This window comes from Sycon ciliatum, chromosome 9, assembly GCF_964019385.1.
Source record: "Sycon ciliatum chromosome 9, ocSycCili1.1, whole genome shotgun sequence".
Classification (NCBI taxonomy): domain Eukaryota; kingdom Metazoa; phylum Porifera; class Calcarea; order Leucosolenida; family Sycettidae; genus Sycon; species Sycon ciliatum.
This window is the reverse complement of record NC_088651.1, coordinates 15,964,971-15,988,439: the sequence shown is the minus strand read 5'-3', so window position 1 is coordinate 15,988,439 and position 23,469 is coordinate 15,964,971. Positions and strand designations below refer to the sequence as shown.

Below are 23,469 nucleotides of genomic sequence, written 5' to 3'. Positions count from 1 at the left end.
CAGCACACCTGCAACAAATAGATAGCACAAGGATACGCTTATTACCGTAATGATGCATGGGAGCACACAACTACCAAGTTCTCAACGAATGTGATGCTCAATGAAAATCAATCCACTCAAAGACCTGTGAACAGGTGATGGTGGGGAAAATAATCTATTAGTAATACGAGGAATAAGATCGTTTGTGCACACTCAAGACGCACAGACACACCAACATACATGTAGTGTACACAGTGTTTCACTTCACTGCAACTAAATTGAAATGAGATGATTTGAACAATCTGTACAGCGTTGCTGTCAGTCTTCCCCAAAATGGAAATGCAATGATTTGTTGTCACGAGGCAGTTTCACTGACACAATGTCATGTTCGTGACATCAAAACGGTTACTTCAGGGAATACGAGTATTAGCTACGAGTATTAGCTTGAGAAGCTTTTTCTTATCATTGGCATACAAGCAATCCTCCTAGTCCTACTACTACTAGTACACTGGCACTGCGTTTGTGGATCCCATTGTATTTGATATCATACTACAGGAAGAGTGTCGTGGAGTTCACATAATTATCACAGGGATAAAAATACATTTCTCATGAAATAAAATAATTATTGATGATAGCTAGACGATCATAATATACGATTGATGCAAAGTCCTTGCAGTCCTTGAGGACTATTACGAAGTGGTTGATTACTTTTAGGGCATTCATTCAAGCAACATCAAACAAACGCGATACGCTCCTTGAAAATGGAAAAAAATTTCAAGCATAACGACAGAACAGCAGACCAATCGAAACGAGTAAAAGCTTCCTTACCTCAGTCATCGTCCTGCCATGTAGTTGCACAGCCTTTTGACACGGTGGTACAGGCAGCTCTTGTCTAGTCAAACAGGGGTATCCTTGTGGCGTCGAACGAAAGAGAGTGTCAGTGTATCTGACTCGTCAGATTGCAACTGTGCTGAACTTTTCTCTTTCTCCGCTTTCTGCTTTCATCCCTCGCTCTGATGAAACCGTTCAAACGTCTTACTGGCAGAAATGGCCAGCCAAACAGGGGATCCTTGTGGCGTCGAACGAAAGAGAGCGTCAGTGTACCTGCCTCGTCAGATTTGAACTGTGCTGAACTTTTCTCGTTCTGCAATTTCTGCTTTCATCCCGCGCACTGATGAAACGTCTTCAGAGAACCACAAGACGCTTTCCAGATTTGATTTTGAACGTCTCCTTATCCTCCTTGGTTAGCTCGAGACAGATTACTGTCAGCAACTGCACAGCAGAATTGGCAGCCATGGCTGAAGTGAAGAAAGGAATGCGCTGCCACGAGGCAAGCAAAACTGAAAATGTGTTCTCTTTCGGGCACAACACACAGGACGGCGTGACTGGATAAACTGGACTCCGATCCTGGACCGTGAATAGGGGACTTGTAGAAAAAGTGTACTCCTTATAGGGGATTGCGCGGCAGGATGAAGCTGATCAAAACTGAGTGGACTCCTGGACTCTGTATAGTGGATTTTGGACCAATGGACTCTATATAGGGTGCTGGACATCATATAGTGCATGGACTCTATACTGAGTCCTACACATATATTCAAGACATCATTGATCCATTCTCAAGACCCATCGTAAGAAATTTAATCAAGTCATGTTAGCTATAAAAATGGCGAACAAGACCAGAGAAATGTGAGTGTCTTGTTTTGACTGCAGGAAACTGTATTTCAATATTCTGGCTCAACGTAGTGCTTATGCAGTTTACTGCTTCGAACACAACTTCATTCCTACTCCCAAAATAACTCTGTAAAATTTAGTGATGTAACATTATGGAACATTTTCTTTCTCGTTGTGCTGCTATGACGTGTATTATAAGTACATGCATACGAGTACTGCGTACCGTTTACTGTCTCCGTGTCAGTGTTTTTGGGCGATCCTCCACACCCTCATTTGTCCATTACGTATTTTCCTTTTACTTATTAATTTTATAGAAATATTCACTCACTACAACTTCTTGTGATTGCTGGTGCGAATGTACTCTGCGATGCTTGCTTGTTAGTGAGAGTGCACCAGACATGTATCGCCATGTATATCTGACGAGATGTTCTTGAACTGGCATGCTGCCTTTGACAAAAACTTTGGTTAGATAAGGTTTAGAATTGGGTGCTCAATGGCCTGGAGGAATTAATCATGATTGCGATCAGTATCACCAAGAGTACGGTTCTTCCGTCTACGCATCTCTTCTTGGCTTGTGGATTGTTTGAAAAGAGATAAAATAATGATACAGAAATACTTGTGTTCAAGTGTCATCATGAAAACAAGTTCTACCTCCGTAACTTTGTCCGCAAGATCACGTGAATCTAGCTGGTAGTCCCGCTGCCAATTTGTGTGTGTGTGTGTGTGTGTGTGAGTAAGTGTGCGCACGCATGTGTGAGTGTATGTGTTTGTGTGCATGCGTGAGAAAGAGAGTGCGTGTGTGTTTGTGTGAGAGAGAGAATGTGTGCGTCACTGCGTGTGTGAGAGAGAGAACGTGTGTGTGTGTGAGAGAGAGAGATTTAGAGAATGAGTGTGTGTGCACGTGTGTGTGTGGATGTGTGTGTCTGTGTCTGTGCGTGTACGCGCGTGTGCGTGTATGTGAGAAAAGGGACAGAGTGTGTGGGTGTGGGTTGTACTAGTATCGGGTTCCCCGACAGGGTGTAATGGTGTGGGCATGTGTGGATTTGGCATTTAAGTTCCCAGCTCTATTCTATATCATTCACGCTGGAGACTTGGCAACTTCACGCCTGCACCTGACTTGCGCTATGATACACGTCGCCTATGATACCCCTCAGAATTTCCCACCTTATGTTCAGGCTGCCCATTTTGGAGCCATCAGTTGCCTGACGATCGTAGTAATACGTGAAACTCAGAGTTGTGACAAAGCTTCCAATCTCTCTTGTAATGCAGAAATACCTATATTCTGCCTGTGACTACTCACAGAGAAAAAGTGGTCGCAACTGTACATCCCGCATGTAACTGTTTGCTTGGAATTATAGTGGTCACAACTGTATTCTGTGACCGCTCAAAGGGAATTATAGTTTCCACAACAAATCCTGCAGTACGAAGCACTCCGCGAGCAGTCACGAGCTGTGTGCTTTACACATGTACATGTATGGTGATTTGTGACTGGTCATGGGGCATTGTGACTGGTAACCTAATTTGTGACTGGTTATGGGGAGTTTGTGACTGTTTGACTGGTCACGGGGACCGTGATTGGTCATGGGGCCTTTACTGGTCACTGAGTCCTACATTATATTACAGAGGTTCCGGAGTACGATTTTTCGTGCCAAAATCCGTAGAGGCGCTACGGATTTTTCATACTTTCCATGGCTGGTAGCCCTCATTCATAATATTGGTTGACAACATGTCATCCATGAATTGAGAAAAATAATACGTCGTTTTCGAGCCGTGAAATGTTCGGGCGTACTGAACTTATGTGTTTGCCGTCATTGCCTAGGTTACGATTCCAAACACGTCATATTCCTGCCCTATGTCTTTTTATTTTGAAAGTTTGTACCGAAATCAAAACTTCTCGCGGAAAATCGATGTGTCTCGTACCAAATTTGTACGCACAAAATCTTTTTGCACCGATGACGCAAAATCTCCATACTAAACATGGTTCGTATCAGGGAGTCGTAAAATGCCGGGTGGCGAAACGAGATGCACAACCGCGTCAGGTGATTGACTCAGCTCGGGCACGAGTGTTGAGGGAAAATATAGAATCCCCATGACGTCAAAACGGTGCAGGTAATGCACAAAGGACGTGTTCGCTGTTTGGTCCGAAAAATCAAAAAATAATCCTGCTCCCAAGGAATCGTCCGAGTGTCAGCAGTTGATTTGGTTTTTCTAAGTTTTTGCCTTTGCCTTCGGAGTAAAGGAAGATGGAGCTTGACAGAGATGCCTGCCAAAGGGATGAGTCCACTGTGGAAGATATAGATGACGCCACATATCCACTTGGTGACCTGAGTTGTGAAGATGTTCAGCTGTGGACTAATGGTGAGATTCTCTCGTAAGCATTTTTTGGTCTCGTCTTGTTCTTGTGAACACGAATGTATAATCTGTACCATACTAAGCGCCCCGAACTCAGCCGAAAAATTAGGTAGTCGATACCGTTCTTTTCATCTGAGTCTGCCCACTGTGCGTTGTCTGTTCACTATGACCTGTTACAGTGTTGGAATTGTGACAGGATATTTATTCAAGTCCTAAAAATTACGGGTGTACCTAGTATGTAAATTGTTGACAATATTATTATCATGTAAACCTCCACCCTCAACCCTTTCTTTGCCTATTTGCAGATCCATGTAAGAGTGGCAGTGCCATCTTGGTGTACAGGCCTATGGAAGGTGGAATAATCCATGCAATTTGCGAACTGCTGACAATTAGACAGGCGAGTGTTACTGAGGCGATGGAGTCATGCCTGCATGTAATCAAGACCCAGTTACACAAGGCATCAGGTTTTGGATATCTGGTACGCCAGGAAGTGTGCCAGCTGAAGGCATGCAAAGGTGCTGGGATTTCGCAACCATGGCAACAAGTTCTCTGCAGCATCTCAACAGTTTTTGCCAAAGTGAAGCTCTTTATAAGACACAATATGACACAGCTAAAAACAACTGAAGCAGTGACATGTGAATGTTGCACGTGTAAGCGTGTGTGTGTGTGTGTGTGTGCATGTGTGCATGTGTGTGTGTGTGTGCGGCTGTGCCAAAGCCTAGAGTGTTCATTTGCGGCTGTGGCAGGTACTTCCGTCGGCCCAATGATCTAACTCGCCACAGGAAATACTGCAACTCCTGATGCTATCATTGCACGGAGCAATGGGCATCCAAAGGTCCAAAGGTGCATGTGTGTTGTGCATTGGTAGTCGATTCACATGGCTTTGCCCGTTGTGTGGATTATACAGTTATCTGACGCAAGTCTTGATCCGTCTCATTCAGATCTTGTTCGCTATCGTTGCTATAAGAGAAAATCTGTGGGTGCACATCCAGTGCATTTGCAGATTTGCGTGCTTCTCTTGCGACGGGCGTATACATGGTATGCGTGTGCGTGCGTGTGTGTATGCTTCCGTGATAAGTGGATCAAGCAGTATCCAGGGTATTGACAGGTACTGTATTCGCCTTGAGTGCATTCGCCGATAGTGTGACTTTCGTCGCAGAGAACTTTGCTCAGTCGGTCAGGCGACTCGGCCTTACGTTTCCTGAAGGCTATGTGTTCAGCACAGTTATGAACAGAAAAAAAGAAATGAAAAATACTGTGTGCAGTTCATGGACCATAATGTGAAACACTTTGAATGCAGAAGGATCAGGATAGTGGCATCAGATGCTGCATGGATTCTGTTTGATATGCTACTTTTTTTCCCCATCCATGGAAAGGTGAGTACATCATCGATCTTTATCTAGAAACTTCACACAAACCGAGAATGGAACTTGGACAACATGAAGGGGCCATGAGCATGGTGTGTTTAGTCAAGTTCTATTCCGAAAACAGGGTGTTATTCGCACTGACTCAATTCAAACTTGGGTACATTTCGTGAAAACTTACCTTGACATTCCGTCGTCTCCAAAGCAGTGAACGTCCAAAACAAAATAAAAGCCACGGCTGAACCTAAGGTAATGCGTGGTACGTATCAGAAACAACCAGCTCTCGCTCTGGAGATCCAGAATAGGCCTCGAAGCATATAGCAAAAACAATTGGGAAAAAGAAGATGACGACGACGTTTCAATCACGCATCAAATGTCGCGGGTCGAGTGCAGCAATTCTTGGATCGTGAAATGTGTGGCGTGTCGCCTCCCGGTATTTTACGACGCCATGGATCGTATGAAAGCCGGTCCACACGGATTCTCCGTGCCGAAACATCGTATGCAGCACGCCTCGAAAATATCCCTACGGATTATTGGCACGGAAAATCGTACCCGGAACCTGTCTAATATCTCGCTACCTTCGTGGACTGTCAGTCATAACTAGTTACTTATATTCTTTTATCTTTACAATAGCCGGAGTTCCCAGATTGCTAGAGTGCTCAACACCACAAGGATGGAGCATTACCACAAAGGCGAAAGAGAACAGAGACAGCCGGCTAGGTCATTGTTGTAACGCTGCGTTTTATGCATGCAGTAAAGCTAAGGCAATCCTCAGACAACTGAGGTCTGAGGATTGCCTTAGCTTTGCTATGTGCATGAAACGCAGCAGGCCATCAGTTGAACGTATGGATGCCGAGAATGCCTTTTGTATTCTTTTATCTTTACATATTTTCTTACTACTATTAAAATAGTAGTTGCGACTGATTTGTAAGAAAGGGTTTGCTGCCCACACTGGAGCACGTGCTATTCCGCCGTAATGCTGTGACACGTGACTGACTCCCGACTGCAATTCTCAGCACAGGAGTCTATCGAACCTTCGACTCGGCAAACCTGCAAGAAAGCACCACTCCCTGATCAATACACTGTGTTTTGGGTAATTCAACAGGCCATCAGTTGAACTTGAGTGGGCGGCTGAGGAGGATTTGAGGCTGAAGAGCACCACTTATATGTATATGATGCGATCCAGGCACAAACGTACCGAGACGTTCCGTTTCCAGTGCGACAAATATCTCGTAAACACCAGATGGCTGCGTGAGTCAGTGTCTCGCCTGGACAGTTGGAACAAACGTCCAGTACCTCAGTCAATCACAGCGTCAGTCAAGTGTCAAGTCAAGTCGGCGGAATTACGCGAGCTCCAGTGTGGGTAGCAAACCCTTTCTTATATTATCTCTTTGTAGAAAGTATACTATCAATGATCAGTATTTGGTCAATCTCACACCATTTCTAGGCTCAGTGCCAACATGTACATTTGGATTACTTTTTATCTTTATCCCAAGCAATACTTGACTGGGGCAGCCAGTAACCACTTTGCGTGGCGATTGCAGGATTTTGGTATAGACAACCATGTCTGAAAAGGAGCAAGAAGTCGAAAAGAAAAAGAATGTAATGAAGCCATGATGGACTAATGGGGACTACACTGTTACGTAGGAGACTCAGCATTGCAGACTATGTTTCTTTTCAAAATCAAATAATCGCGTAATTCGAGGCGAATTGCATACGAATCGCAAAAATTGGAATAATCCGCCTGTTCGCCTCAAATTCCATACAGTTGAACATGTTCTACCAGTACAAGTACAAGTAGATGCACCAGGAAGGCGTAGGTTTACGACTCCCTTGATAACATGTCCAGTCCACTACAATCAGTGACCAGGGTGACGGTCGTAGCTGGGTCGGACGGTGCGTTGACCCCGTTGAACTTTTGCTACTACAGTACAACGCCCTCTACAAACAAATTCACCTGTTATTTTGCACAGAACCATCATATACATTAGCAGCATATGTGAGCATAATGCGGCATAATAATTATGATAACTTTTAGCCTAAAAATAGCATAATTCTGCAATTTTTTCAGCAATGCGAAAAGCACAATTTCACGAAAATATTGGCATAATCTGTCAAGGCCTAAGGTGTGCTAAGTAGTCACACCTACTGTGATTGCACTCCGTGTGTGCAGATATGTTTTCATGGAAGTGTATGGCTTGGAGAGCATCAGTACAGAGCCTGGTTTAGATGCAATATCAGCAGCTGGAACTTGGCCATATGCCGTTAGCTGCCCAATAGTCCGTGAAGCCGATGATTTACTAGGACAAGCCAGTGTCTGAGTACACCCCCAAGGACTATAAAATTCCACCTTGTTAGCTGGCTGAGAAATGGCAGTGCCTAACAGGATCAGACACATACCAAAGCTCATACTTGCATCCTACACATAAATGCCACTTCCAGCATTTGTACAGCGATGTGGTGTACCGCATTTTTTGGTCATTTATATGGTGCTGTGATTGATCTAAAATTTCTTGAGACTGGGTATCAGTGGTTGTGGATCAATTTGGAGCCCAAAATATTTTTTGAAAATTTTGCACATGTGATGGTTTTTGCTGATCCAGGCTCGTAATTATACAGAAATTTCAATAGTTGAAAAATACATGACGTGTATGATTGACCTGTCCGGCGTTTATTACTCTTTTGTTTGTCCTTACAATGCTGACATCAAACAACAGCGACTCACTGTAAAGCTTTAAATCAGTCAACGGTCAGTGACATTGCCGGGTTAGCAATTGGAGAGACTGCCACGGTGGTGTGCCGTAGTGGATATGATAATATGGTTGGGGCGAGCACTCTTCAATGTATGCCAGGTGGAAAGTGGAGTTCACTGCCGTTATGCGTGGGTAAGATATTGAAATACTGCCTAAAATGTGGAACAAAGCAAGTGATCTGAGCATAATCCTAAAATGCACAGATCACCTTCACACGTCGACATTGGAATAAAAGTTACAGTCGTAGTATGGAAGCCTTGCTTGATAGTGTAACAGGTTTTCGAATTCGACAGCTTGTAACAAGAAGAAGAGGCGTACTGCTCCTGACTACAACTATAACACGTGGGGGGGGGGAGATAAACGTTACTGACACGGTTATCATGATAGGATCACCTTGTACTATTGCAACACATGTACATGTAGGAACACTTGCAGTGCGTGAGATCTGACACGGGTATGCGATCTCGTATGGTTGTAGATATGTCTTCGGTTTTAGTATACTTCCAATGTCTAAAGTCTTGACTCTCTAGAAGTACAATCAGTCCATGGAACAGTCAGTCAATGGAAACTTTCCTAAATTTGTATAGGTAATACAATGTACATGACTATTTTAAATCTCTAGTAAACCGGTGTCGTAAACCGGTGTCGTGTCGTGTCGAATGATGACCTGTATGAGCTTGCTCACACTGAGCCAATATCCGCTATGGCAAAGCGAGCGAGATGGCGTCTGCTTGGACACATCCTACGCCAGCCATCATCGACACCAGGCAATCAAGCAATGATTGCATACGCATCAATGGAGGACGCTGTGAGGCACAGGAGGGGAGCTCCAAGGTCCTGTTTAGTCACCACCCTCCAGCAAGACGTCAAGTTCACCGCCGTCGCATTGAAGACGAGCCGGCACCTCGAAACCCTAAGAAGTTGTGCAGTTGACCGGCAGAAGTGGAGTAACATTTGTTCTGCGGTGGTGTGAACACACATGACCGGCTGTGATTTTGGTGTGGACGCACATGACTAACTGTGATGACGAATGATTTCATTTCATTTATCTTATTTTATATTTTTCTAAGAAAGAGCTTTGCTGATGTGGTGTATTGGAACTCATGTGAAATCTACACCGTGATTGTTTTCGTCAAATATCATATCTTCTCTTTTCTCTCTCTGCCGCGGTGCTTTTTGTCACTCCATTGTCGTGAGTTCCCTTTGGAACGTAGACGAGAATTATTATTATTATTATTAAATAATAGCAATAAAAAGAACAAATTCTGCAGTCATCGCCACACTACAACGAAGTCATGAAAGTTTACCAGAATTAATTTTCTTGTCACATTCATCAGTGGAAAGTCGTGACTGAAGAGTAACCATGCTGAACAATGATTAAATATACATTCAATGATGTGTTACGAGAACAAAATACAGTGCCAAAATAGAAAGAGGGAAGGTGAGACAATAGCAGTGAAGTGAGAGCTAAGTGCAACAGTGGGTGAAAAACTAATAATGATAACGCTAAAACTGTGTAGTGAGACAAACAATCATGCTGTGCACCTACGAAAACAATTTTAACGCAACTACATGTTTCTTCTGCTTACAAAGATCAGGCTTATGCAAACGAATACAAACAGCCTCAAGTACTTTCAACTGACTAGCATACCGTGCACGACAAAGAACAGAAAAACTAAAATCATCATACACCTGCAGACACTTAGGGTGAGACAACAAGTGAAGAAAAACGGCAGACTTCTTACGATCACAATCACCATCTGATTCCTCGTCTCTAACAACCGCAACCTCGTCGTTTCATCTCCCAACTCGTCCTCAGTGTCGTCCTCCATGTCATTCTCCTCATCAACACTGATCGGTCCCAGGCGCGTTTGACGTTGTTTAACCTCTGTTCGTTGACTCCTCCTTTGATCTTGATGGCAACTTGTTACCATTGTTGTTGTTGTTGTTGTTAAATCTTGTGTTCCCAGTGTCCTCGCCGGTGCTTGATCTCCAGTACTGTAATAATTCATTGAATAATTAGCCGTTGATCGTCTAGGTCTTTGAATGTTGATTGTGTTACTTTCTTTGTTGAATTCCGTTCCCTTCAGCCTTCTTTCTCGTTGTTCACAATCAGTGCTTGCCTCATCCATATATGCACGTGCCACCAACACCACAGACTCAGCCCCAGCACCGCCGATGATAGATGTAGGTGGCGGTTCTGGGGGAGGCAACGGCAAAGACGGCGATGAGGGCATTACCTCATCACAGCGTCCACTTTGGTCTTGAGCTGAATGTTGTTGTGGTGTGTTATCTTGTGTTGTTGTTATGGTGCATTGTGTTGTGGTGACAATATGCCCATTATCCGACTCCAAGGCTCTCGATACGGGTAATGGAGGCACTATTGCCGATGACGGAAATTGTGCTAACGATGGCTGTGGCCGAGGGTTCTTCAGTGGCCTGCCGCGTTTTGGTCGCAGTGCCCGTGCCGAGCCATCAGCATATGCAGTGGGACGTGCTGCTTGATACGTGCGTTCAGATGTTGAAGAGTCCTACCAACGTACCGACTACCGCATTGTCGGCACTCAAATTGGTATACCAATTTAGATGCAAGTTGGGTTGGTAGGACATCCTTCCTCACCGTGAACGCACGTACAGTTGTGAAAACGGGTACAAAATGTACCGCGTAGTAAGTTTGCTGTACAATTTTCCGTACCAAGCGACTCATGGATAATGAGAGGTTACCTTTCCAGGGGAGAGAAAGATACGTGGGACATTTGTCCGGGCCAAAACGTTTTTCCTTTTTATCCAGCCTTTCGCTCATGAGTTCCTTCAATAGATCGTCAGGGTACCCGTTCTTTACCACTGATGAATGTGACAAGAAAATTAATTCTGGTAAACTTTCATGACTTCGTTGTAGTGTGGCGATGACTGCAGAATTTGTTCTTTTTATTGCTATTATAAAATTGTTGTCTCCACGTCGATTATTTGCATTATTATTAAACCGGTTCTTTGGCCATTCGGAAATAAGGTAGATGTTTGTTGAAAGAGGTTCATGCTACACACGATCCAGGTCATTGTTTTAAGTGTTTTAACCCGATCTATCTAAAGATACAACTAACAGTCTCTCTAAAGATGTTCTCATTGTACACCACATTGTCATTCGGCTTTAATCTGTTGCATTTTGAAGGCAATTGCAGGTTGAACTCGGATGGTGGGCTAATTTAATTGTGGTTAAAAAGAAGAAGTAGAAAGGAAAGGACATAATGGAAACGAGTTAAGAGTAACTCTCCACCACTGTAACTAGATACTATATACAGTCAGAAAGTGCAACAACTAGGCACAAAACTAACAGAGTACTGAGACATTCGACGTCCTGACACCTAGCTTCAACACATCTCCGTAGCGCCTACAGACAACCTTCAAACTTGGAAGGTTCAAGGTTATGGAAATACCAAAGAGGTTAAGGGGTTTCCATATGTCCTTTTCCTTTCTACTTTTATTGTTCTCAATACCCAAGTTTCAAAAAGAAGAAGGACACACTATTACGAGTTATGACTACCTGGCCATCGACGTTGCCAGATCATTATACAGTCAGCGATTGCTACAAAATGGCACAACACTGACAAGGAGTACAAGCAGTGCTATTTTGTCGCACTCGCTGGCCGTATGTGATCTTGTTACGTTGGTGGGCAGTTAGTCACAACACGTCACATTTTGTCCTTCTCAGTTTCACCGTGATTAGATGGGTGTGAATATACCTAATGCTGTAGACAGCAAACTGTTTCGGGATTTACAGGCCTCATCAGCATGGCTAAGACCGTTAAGTTAGCCAAGCTACCGATAATGTTGCAAAGGAGGCGCCACAGGCATTAACATACAAGTAGTTCGTTGCTCTAGCACCAGGATGCCCGACTACTACGCAAAGTAGCGAGCGATCTGTAAGCAGCGACACTGGACCAGCCTGCCGAGAGTGCTCAACAAGACGATTGTCGAGTAACCTGAACATTACGAATATTGTTCTTGCTCTACAGACATAAATGAATGTTTAATGGAAGAGAAGGTTTGTGTTAACAACTGTACGAATCTCACCCCAGGATTCATGTGCACGTGTTCCAATGGAAGTGTCGGTTGCTTTGGTAAGATCACGAACGCCATCACATACGTTAGGGGCACCATTTATCACGTCGACCACAATAATAAACCAAATGCTAATTTTCTCTGAGCTTTCAGGCAAAATATATTATCTAAGGCGTGTCCCAGTGGGCTTGGTTAGTGGTGTGTTTTGTGCGCCGTTTTCGCGGATATCTGGCCGTAATGAGTTAGGTGTGCCATTTGCTTTACCCAAACGTTATTAATCAATCTCAGAAACAGAACTGTTTCGTCCTATGTAAACTCTCGAGCGCAGCACAGAGAAATTGCGACCCCACCTCGATTAAATTATTAGGAATGTTATGATTTTGGCGCCCGGTAGGGGTTCCTACTGTAGTTTTAGTTATATTCCAAGGAAGATATGGTTGGGACAGCCAATGGACACGTTTCGTGACGATTTCAGGCTACGTTATGTTAAAAATTAGTTTTACATTTCAGCCTAATGGCACCATCAATCTAATGTACATGTTCATGCACACGTTCATGCAAATTGAACTTTACTAATACGCGCTTTACTGATGCCTGTTTTCGTTTAACAGTAAACTAGCCGTCACGATAGCTTAATTTGTCTTTGACCTTCAGCTTTTGTGTAGCTTTACTCAATACTAGTAGTGTGCATTGGCAATGAAAGGGAACGTGTGGTCCAGGATTGAAGTGGTTTTTGATGTACAATTAGCGCCCACCCTTGTACCATGCAGCGCATAACAGCTTCTTGTGCAATTGTTTGAATATGTGTTCAGGGCATAACATGGCACAGACCAGTTTTCCATCGTCACCCATAACCTTGGGAATTTGGATTGGAATGGTAGTGGCCAGCTTGGTACTAGGCGCACTGATTGCCGCTGTACTCGCGAGATGTCTGCATGTCCGCTGCCTTGCCCAACTGAACTCTAAAACGTCCGAAGTCAATTGTCCGGGCACCTCACAGGGTGATCTGGCTATGGCCTTTGGTGATGCACATGTGGCTGAAACGACCATGACTTTCAGCGACGCGTATGGAGTCGCCGTCCACACTGACGAACATAACTATGATTATGTGAGGCCATGAATCAGGAACGTTGCACATACATTTGCTTTTTGTTTGTAATGTTTCTTAATGTGCAAAGGAGTACTGATTATACAGATACTGAAGTAGTCCCACACAAGGTGTGAATGCAGTATGACACATGCCTGACTACCTCAAATTTTGGCCATTTTCTGGCACTTTTGCTGCAGTAATCAATCATGAATGTGTACGTCATAAATTGTGTTATCAGTTTTACCCACTGCATTCCCCATTAGGTCATTTGTATGCTCTACAGGTGGACCGGCCACCTTAGGTGGCCTCTCTGTTTTTTTATTGCTCAGTAACCCTTGGTACATAACCCTCGAGAGTTCGGCAGGTTCTGTTTCAGAAACACGCGTGGAAGTTTGCGTTCATTCCACTCATTTTTGGAATCTAAAACACACATGCGTCAATTTTACAATTGAAACAATTTGTATCACATGCTGTATATTTCCATGCTGTTTACATTACTTCACCATGGCTCTCCTCACGTCACGAGGTGAGAACAGCATTGCTGATTTTGCGGTTGAAAGAAATGCTAGTCGCTTAAGGCTCCTGTAATCATTCATTATATTCTCCAAACCATGTCCGGTACTGCGAGTACATCTTCAAACCTCCATTTCCAGGATAATAATGTTTTTTGCTGAAATGGTTCTTCATCTAGTTTGTGACTACGTGCGTTTTCATGATTCAACCTGCTGAACACAATACTTATTTTTTAACGTTTGTACTTGGTCCGCCCAGTTAAAATTGGCGCTTATCTTCACACTTGTCTCAGGAAAGAAATACGAATATTTGAAGCAAACCACGATCACAAAGCACTATATACATGATTATTTACATGTCAGTAAGCAACTCGGTCGAAAATTCAAGCAAGTTACACATCCTCCTCGCCACTATCGTCGCTGGAGGAGGAGCTCAAAATGTACGATCCGGACAGCTGCTGCACGAGTCGTTTCATAGCTTGTGACACTTCTCCTCGTCTCGAATCACGCCCAAAGGCAGTGCGTGCCTGTCACCTTCCCATCAGAAGCTGAGTGAGACTGCCCGCATGTTGACTGTAAGTGTTATCCCCGTTCGTCGCAATAATGCGTCTTTGTTTGAGACAAAAAGGCAACGCCATATCAGTGTCCTTTTTTCAAATCGCCTCTTGCGCTTGTCGTACTTGCTGATCAGCACCCGTACCCACGCGAGCCGCTGGCGCTTGAAGATCTACATGCAGCGCAGTGATAGCTTCCGCTTGATGTAGCACCTGTGGCCTCTGCGTACTGCACCTACAACGCCGTGCACCAGGCTTTTCGGCTAGTTTCCTAAACGTCCTTTGCACGAGTGTTTCTCTCAGGACTTGGTGTTTTCTTTGATTAGCTCCTTTGGCCTGTCCTCTGTGAGCTTCAAAGTGTGTCCGCCGGATTGGTCTCACTTTCTGGAGATATCGACATGAGCTGCAGTTTCTTCGTCAGCGATTTGCTGGTGATAGCCCTTCACTAGGCGCTGTACTGTGCAAGCAATGAAATTCAAGCTCGCGAAGCGCTTTTTCAGCTTTTCTATACCTCCCCGGGGTAAACAATCCTTGCCATCAGACAGCTGGAAGTGGACAGAAACTGTATTGTCCATCGCTCTGAAATGCGAACATCCTGACCTATTTTACGGACTCGAGCGGAGGTTGCAGTGTTTTCTTGCGCTGACGGAAGTGTTCGTCGGCGGCAGCTCCGTCAAAAAGACTCAAACGAACCGATCGCAACTTCTATGGTGGTTTGTGCTGCCATGTCGTCGGATGCAATGGTCAATGGTTATGTTCGGATGGTGAATCGGTGGTTCCATGCCGTGTGGCACAGGCAGAACACCAAAAAATCAAGTTAGAAGATAAGCGCCAATTTTAACTGGGCGGACCAAGTATTTTTAACAGAATGAATGAACACCCGACGTCATATTTTATCCTTCTGTCGTTTTATAGAACAAGAACAAGGCCCAAGAAACTACACGTTACGCTATAATGACCACTAACACCACCCTGCATCATACTTTATCCTGTCATTTTACAAAACAAAATTCGAATGGTGTTGTGGTAACAGCAAATACTTATTCTTGGAGGTATAGCGTATCTCAGCGAATGATGCATATACAGGGTTATAGAAAGGAAGGGGCACCAACATCCAGGGTTCAAATAGCATTATTCGCGGGGTATAGCATAATACGCCCGGAACGCGAACTTAGGGTTGTGTCTACTGGCATTTTCTGACTCAATGAATAGCGGACCTGCCTTCTCCTGAACTTCATCGCCTTCCGTTCACAAGAACCGCGTCCTCTATGTGGCCTTCCTATTTCGAAGTACTTCTTGAATCTTTAAAGATTGGTTGCTTGTCATTGAAAACAGTGTATTGATTGAGTTGATCCATACCATGGGAGATGCGAACTTGACACGATCGTGTACTTCGTTCCTCGCACGCTTGGCCCAATATTTTGATTTGATTTCAGACTGATCTGAGTGGAAATGTGCTTAATTTATACAAAAGAAAAAGGACCAAGGAACTACAAGTTACGGTATACTGTCCACTAACACCACCAGTTACTAAACAATCAGCTCATGCGATAACACTGCATCGCCCTGACCGACGGTCCTGACGTTCTACAACCAAATGGCTAACAGCTCTAGCACATCCTGGGCTTTCAGCCAACTCGTGCTTACCTTGGTAGCGCTCACCTTCCCCTCCTTATGTTATTTCTATAATATTCCAATTTGGAAGGCTGTTGGAGTGCGCATCCAAGATGTGCTAGAGCTGTTAGCCAGTGTCGTGCAATGTTATCGCATGAGCTGATTGTTTAGTAACTGGTGATGTTAGCGTAATTTGTAGTTCCTTGGTCTTTTCTCTTTTGTATACATAATAATAATGATAATAAGTTTCACGACGATGCATTGGAAACATGTCGACCATGTGCCAGTCATTTCAGGCAGAAGGCAATTCATGTTGATGTGCAGGTGACAGTTGGCTTCAGTTGTTTTCAACTAGTCGACCTGAAATCATACAGATTACGGGTATGATGAATGTGGTGTTCTATATGCGACGTTTGCTTATCTTCGTGTTAGAATGCAAGTGACAGCTGGCTTCAGCTGGTGTCAAGCCCTACAAGTGAAATTGGCAGGAGTTAAGGCATGTGATGTGTTGTTGTACTGTATGTATGTATGTATGTATGTATAACTCATAATCACAAGGTGATCGTAAAGGCATTAATCAGCGAGAAACTTGTGAATGATGGCTCCGAATCCAACTCTATCGTGTGGTCCATGAGAGAGCATGCAAGGGAAGACCCATCCAACTTTTAATGCTAGAAATCCATGATGTCGCGGTAGGCCCTGGCGGATAATGCTAGGAAAAGTAGCGTTTTTTTCTTGACATTCTGCTTGTATTCGTCCGGTATTCTGCCCCATTCTGTTCGTATTCTGCCGTGTTTTGTGAGCGCAATGGATCCGTAAATAGGCGCCAGCAGCTCTCTTCGTACTTCGTAGCTGGTTCTGCAGAGTATCTGCTCCTTCGTCTGCACTTTTCTGCCAATTTCTGCTCATTCTGCTCCTTTTCTAAAATAACCCATATTCTGCTCCAAATTCTGCCGACATTAGCCGCCAGGGCCTATGTCGCGGGCCTTTCTCTCGGTCGAGATCAAGGAGTTGATCCTTGCAGGAAGGGCTTGGAGAAAACGTCATGTCTCGGAACATGGCAAAACCACATCAACTTAAATTTCTTGACTTCGTTCGCTAGCCGCATCCTTGCTCGTGTTGTACTACAAAGTGTTAAATAGTACACGATGATCAAAACTGGTGTTAGATTGCTTCTTAACGGCGCACACCACTGCGTCTTATTACTACAATAATAAGGGTCTGTTTGCAGTAGTTTGCAGTAGTAGATTGTACTGTTGAGCCACCGAAGTAATATTAACCCAATACGATGCATAACATAGGGCATTATTCGGAGGGAAACATACTGGCACACGAAGAGACGAAGCCAGTTGAAAATCTGATGAACACTTTCGTGGAAACATACTGGCACGCGAAGGGACGAAGCCAGTTGAAAATCTGATGAACACTTTAGAGCAATTACTTCCTATGCTTGACTTTGTGTGCATTTATACTCTTTGCGTTCTGCACGAATGCATGCAAGAACACTTGTATGTTTGCAAGCCTGTCTTTTGGTGAAGAGGTTGGAGCGACCTTGGCGATACTTGGGGAATTGTGTGTTGGTACCTACATAGGATTTCGCGCGTTTCCTGCCTAATTGAATTCACGCTTGACTGACTCGCGGCAGTAATCCAGAGCACCCGAGAAGTCCATTGAACCTTTCACTCAGTCAACTTGCAAGAAAGTACCACTCTCTGCTCAATTCAAAGTGTTTTGAAGAATTCACACCTCATCAGTTGAGCTTGTGTAGGCTGAGGAAGACCTTGTCAGAAGAGCACCACTTATAATGTACTCCCTAGATCAAACCATCACCAGGGATACAAACTAACAGAGACGCTCCGTTCCCAGCACGACAACCGCTTTGTGAACATCAGATAGCATCGCGAGCCAGTGTTGCTCATGGAGATGCTGAAAAGCGCTGAAGACCATTCACATGCTGAAGCCAATTTTGAATTTTAAGACATGCTTTACAAACCTGTTTCCCACGATTGTCATTTCAGTTATGAGCATGAAACTGCTGAACGACCATTCAAACTAGCATTATTTGCTGAGATAACTAGCTCAGCTGAAATCATTATCAGTAAACAATAAACGAGCATAAGCCTCCGATACCTAAAACACACTATATCATCATATCCAGAAACAGAAATCCTGTTTATATTAGAAGCGCGCAACGGCGAGTGATTACTCAGGTGGTTGTGTAGCCATGTTTCTTGACACCTTGGTGCATGACTGGGTGCCTTAGTCCCAATGTAATCTTGCAATAGCATTGCTCCCACTGCGGTGACGCTGAATACACTAGTTTAACATGGCAGCGAGTCATTAGCCATTTCCAGAAAAATCCTACGACGTACAGAACGCACAATTCCTCCTGATCCTATGGTACGATATGATCTGGGCGAAGGCAGCCAAAAAGGCGCCGTACTGAGCGGCAGATACTGAGCGATATACCTTGCTAGTATCAAAAAGATTTCCGCTGGGGTCAAAAGATTTCCCAGGTGATGCCAAAGAGTAAATATGGGTAATGTTAGTGATCGTCACGCACTATTTGGGACATAACATTGAATACACGGTTTATAACATTCGTACTCTGCGTATTCCGTGTCCCTTATGTTGCCCCTCATTCTAACGTACTCGTTAAATATTCGGCGGTATGCCCTCTTACTCGTGGTATAATCCATTCTTAACCCACATGCATGCACGCGTACACAACAAAACTTCAAACAAACAAAACACACTTACGCACACTTATCCAAACACGTTTGTGCGCATGTACGCACACACACACACACACACACAAACACACACACACACATGTGGTGCCAAACGCACCAAATGCGGACACACATTATCATACTAGGAAATAGAATACAAAGTATTGCAACTTCAATACATTTGACCACCCATGCGTGGCAACTTCAAGCAGGCGAGTCAGCCAAATGGTTGCCCCGCAACTTCAAACGGAAACACACCGATACGACATACACAGACCACCAATGCCTGGCAACTTCAAACAGGCGGGTCAACAACATGGTGGCCCGGCAACTTCACACTGGAATACACCTGGGATACGACATACACAGTTGACCACCCATGCCTGGCAACTTCAAACAGGCGAGTCAGCCACATGTTTTTTTAGAAAATGCAACACAATTATTGTGGAAAGGTCACAACAATAAGAGACAAGATCAAAATGAAAGCTTTACAATAATAATGATAATAAAACGTAGCAAATTTTTGAAGAACGCTTCACGCAGCTTCATTATACTTGAATCGTTTGCAGGCAACCTGCCTACACTCAAGAGAGCACTGCATTTCACACAAATCCATTGGTATCGTTACAACATTTCGGTCTTTATGACCATCATCAGGAATGAAGTGGACATGGAAAGAACATCAGTATAAAAGAAGGAACTTCCGGAACTTCTGCAGAGTTTCCTAGATCACTTCAATATTGCCGTTCTAATATTAAATTCACTCACCAATCAACGGAGTTGACTGGCTCAATCAATTTCATGGACACGACCGTCCATGTCTCACCAGATGGATCTATATCCTATGAACTATACCGAAAGCCATGTCACAGCGGACTGGTATCAGACTACAACTCGTCAGTTCCCAACCAGCAAAAGAAAGCAATTGCTTCCTCTGAGTTCCTGCGTGCCGTCCGTCTATCCTCCGATGCTGACACTCTTAAAAGAAGTGAAGAAAAAGTAACCAACATCCTAAAATTCAACAACTTCCCAGAGTCAGTTATAGTTTCGGCACGTGAACGAGCTATGCGCCCCCGACGTGGCAGAGTGCAGAATGATTACCGTGTCACCCTCAACCTACCGTTTCACACCTAGTATATCCACAACAAAATTCATAAATTACTTCGGAAGTACAAGATAAATGCCTAGCTGATCTACAGGAACCGCCGTCTAAGTTCTATGATTTGCACGTCTGCCCTCCGCAAACCACCATGCCGCAGGTATGTAGACCCGTCCAAGCCACGTAAACGGGGGCGGCCCAAAGCTGCTTGTGTCACCTGCATGTCCGGTTCAGAAGCATGCACAGAGCGAAACGTCGCATACCACCTCGAGTGCAAATGTGGTGATACATATGTCGGAGAGACGTACCGCACCCTCGCCACCAGGACAAAAGAACACAACGACGAAGCACGCAACACAGTGAGCGGCACCGCGCTGGGTGAGCATTTCGCAGCCAAGCATGCATTTGAACCATTGCCATTGGGAGCAACAGCCTTCTCAGGTATCCGGGTTCTTGGTTCTCAGCGTGACCGCCCCAGGAGGAGGATCCGAGAGGCCATCAACATCAGGGAGCGATCCCCGGAAATCAACAACAACAGTGGCTGGGACCTGCTATAACACCACCTGGTTGGCCTTATTGGCTTCTAGCATGCGTTCTGGGAGATACGCTCGGCACATGTGTGTGGGCAATGCATGCATTCACGTGCCTTGGCTACCACCTGTTATGGAGTATGCTCTTCCACATTCTACTATGGTCTGCAATCATCTTTCTTGCTCAGCTACCTTTAGCATCATGCATGTTATGGTGTTGTACTGACCTGTGCGCTTTGCCGGCATTGAATACAGCTGTTATTTACTGCGTGTTTACTGCGAGTGGCGCGGGGCTCTACACACCTCACTGGTGGTGTGAGACTGGAACTGGGCTTGTATCACTGGTGTAGCGCAGTATCTACTTTCCTCGCCGTTTGTGCTTGTGTTGTCATGTATATGTAGTAATGCACACCCGCCATGAAGTGCTTTGCACTTCTCTACGCGCGCTGTCACTATGTGCCGCTCTTTGCTTGCTTGCCTCATTCTTTTATACTGCTGTTCTTTCCATGTCCACTTCTTTCCTGATGATGGTCATAAAGACCGAAACGTTGTAACGATACCAATGGATTTGTGTGAAATGCAGTGCTCTCTTGAGGGTAGGCAGGTTGCCTGCAAACGATTCAAATAAAACGTAGCCTGTAAAATGTAAAAAGTCACTGAGTACAGTTTAATTCAATATCCATGTCCAGTATTAATAATAAAAAATAATCTGCTGCAATTTATGGATTCTCACATGCGAGCAACCTGGGCCTCAGCAACAACCAGCTCAGCAGACTCCGGATTCCGAACCGATCGCTCACGGAAAAGACCCCGTGAACCCCGCAAACACATGATGCATGATCGCAACAGGGCAAATGAGAGACGGGATCTGATGTAAGATATTACGTGGGAGTACTGCTCCTTCCTCCTTTCCGCTCTCAATAACGCGATTCGGCGATAGAGTGATGTCGCCGCTCTTCCCATGCCGCCACTTGCCGACAGTACAACAGGCATGAATGTCGCATGCTCCACCTTTCTCCCTCTCTCTTCATAACATCGTCGCTTTTCTTTTTCATGGCGCCGATAGACAGTGGTGTGTGGTGCAGATCGATTTAAGCGCGCATGATGATTAAAAACCCGTATATCAACTAAAGTACGCTCAAAACGACTGCCCCATAAACCACTGACCACTACATCAAGCCGCGCATGCTCCTCCACAATAGCAGACCTGTATCTCATTTTCTCTTCAGTGAGTGGCTGCAGCAGTGGCTCAATGGAGACATTGTAACAGGTCTCTTGAAGTCTCTCTCTCCCTATTTCTCTCTCTCTCTCCCTCTCCCTCTCCCTCTCCCTCTCCCTCTCTCTCTCTCACTCTCTCTCTTTCTCTGTCTCTCTTTCTCTCTCTCTCTCTCTCTCTCTCTCTCCCTCTCTCTCTCTCTCTCTCTCTCTCTCTCTCCGCCATTCCTCTCTCCCCCCCCCTCTCCCATGGTGCTTGCTATGTACGCCGATCGCGAGACCCTTGGTCGGGGGAGTCCACTGCATCTCACCAGCGCAGCTCATGTAGCGCCTACACACCCATTGTTGTCTTTTTTGTTTCGTCTTCGTTTTGTCTCCCCCTTCTTCCGTAGGTATGTGCAATGTAAAAAAAAAAGAAAAAAAAGGAGAGTGGCTGTCACATCCCGGATCTCAGCATGGTCGCCCCGCGCCTTCAAACGGAAACACACCGATACGACATACACAGACCACCCATGCCTGGCAACTTCAAACAGGCGGGTCAACCACATTGTGGCCCGGCAACTTCAAACAGAAACACAATGATATAACAGACACAGCTGACCGCCCACGCCAGGCAACTTCAAACAGGCGGGTCGGCCACACAACAATATACAGCTGTTACAACACTGAGACTGTACAGCACACCACTGAGAGGCAAATGCATTTGACCCTCCTTGCGACCTCGTCACGGCGCACAAAACATGTCATGTCTAATTGTAGGGAGGGAGGGGAGAAAAGCCAACCCTGAGTCACCTTGACGAACTGGATGACGGAAGGGTTTGACAAGGATTTTGCTTTGCTGACACAAGGCAAAGGCAAAGTGGCCACTTCAACTTATTTTTTTACATCCGCTATTTTCGGAAATTTTATATTTGTATTCATCAGTTGCGCCTGCCGCGTGACGAACTTGTGACCAACATGTGCAGTCGTGGGATAACTTGGCTGTGCTGCTCAAAGCCGCCATTTATCCCCGTTTCACGCTTGCGGGAGGCCGAGGTAAGTTTTTATGGAGGTATTGGACGACAGACGGTGGCGTATGTTCGTAGAAGCAAACCAGCAAAATTCGCCGTCTGAATATTGCAGATGCTGAATCTAGTTGATACCTTTTAAACGCACATGGATTTCCTTACTTAGAAGTTGCGACTTTGGCGGTAATAGTCATGAAGTTGGTTGCTCCAACGACGAGCACATTCAAGAAGCAAGAAGCGTGTGCTCCTCGTTGGAGCAACCAACTTCATGGATTTACTTGTTTACAATATTATTTTTTCATGTTCCTGGTTCTCGAACATGAACTTCAGAGCGATTAATGACATCCATGAGTGTTGCTGTTTATTCACCATATGTTCAAAGTAGCATGCCTGTCAAATGGTGAATGAAGAGGGATGAAAGGAAGCCACTGGGAGCAGCTGGAATGCACTGTTTTTCAGCAGTTGAAACATTGCTGCATTCTAATACCAGTTGGTTACAAGAGGAACACGTCAACATTACAGCACAGCGCTCATTCGCATGATACTTTCGTGCAAAGCCTCCTTCTAGAAGTAGAGACACGCGTAGTCGTTGATATCACAGAGTTCAACCTACGCGTACACTTGTAATTCGATTGCAGGAGTGTTCCCACTGTGTCTTGGAAACTATGGAAGGCAGACGTGCTGGCAGAGATTGGCTTCTGACGCTTGGAGGTAAGTGGGAGATACAGGCATTCTTTCATCATTTGCCCTGCACAACTGGAAGCAGCGAATGCAGTGAAAATAAAGCGGAAGAAATTTTAGTAATTTTCAATAAGGAATATGCATCTAATCACCACGACAGCAAGACACATTTGGGAGGCTTCGCTCTGAGTAATGCAGTAACAAAATCTTTATATCCTACCTGCCTATCAGCGAGGGCAACTTTCATTCTTAAAACG

The 23,469-nt window shown here is 44.7% G+C and overlaps 1 protein-coding gene across 1 annotated transcript in view; it reads left to right on the top strand.

Moving 5' to 3' along the window:
* The window catches only part of LOC135824865 (P-selectin-like), a 42,047-nt gene extending 27,936 nt beyond the window's left edge, over positions 1-14,111 (top strand). The window contains exons 8-10 of the mRNA XM_065337591.1: positions 8,084-8,251; positions 12,133-12,237; positions 12,991-14,111. Coding sequence (XP_065193663.1) covers positions 8,084-8,251; positions 12,133-12,237; positions 12,991-13,298 — 581 coding nt within the window. The 3' untranslated portion in view covers positions 13,299-14,111. The remainder of the gene's footprint in view (positions 1-8,083; positions 8,252-12,132; positions 12,238-12,990) is intronic.
* The last annotated feature ends 9,358 nt before the right edge of the window (positions 14,112-23,469 follow it).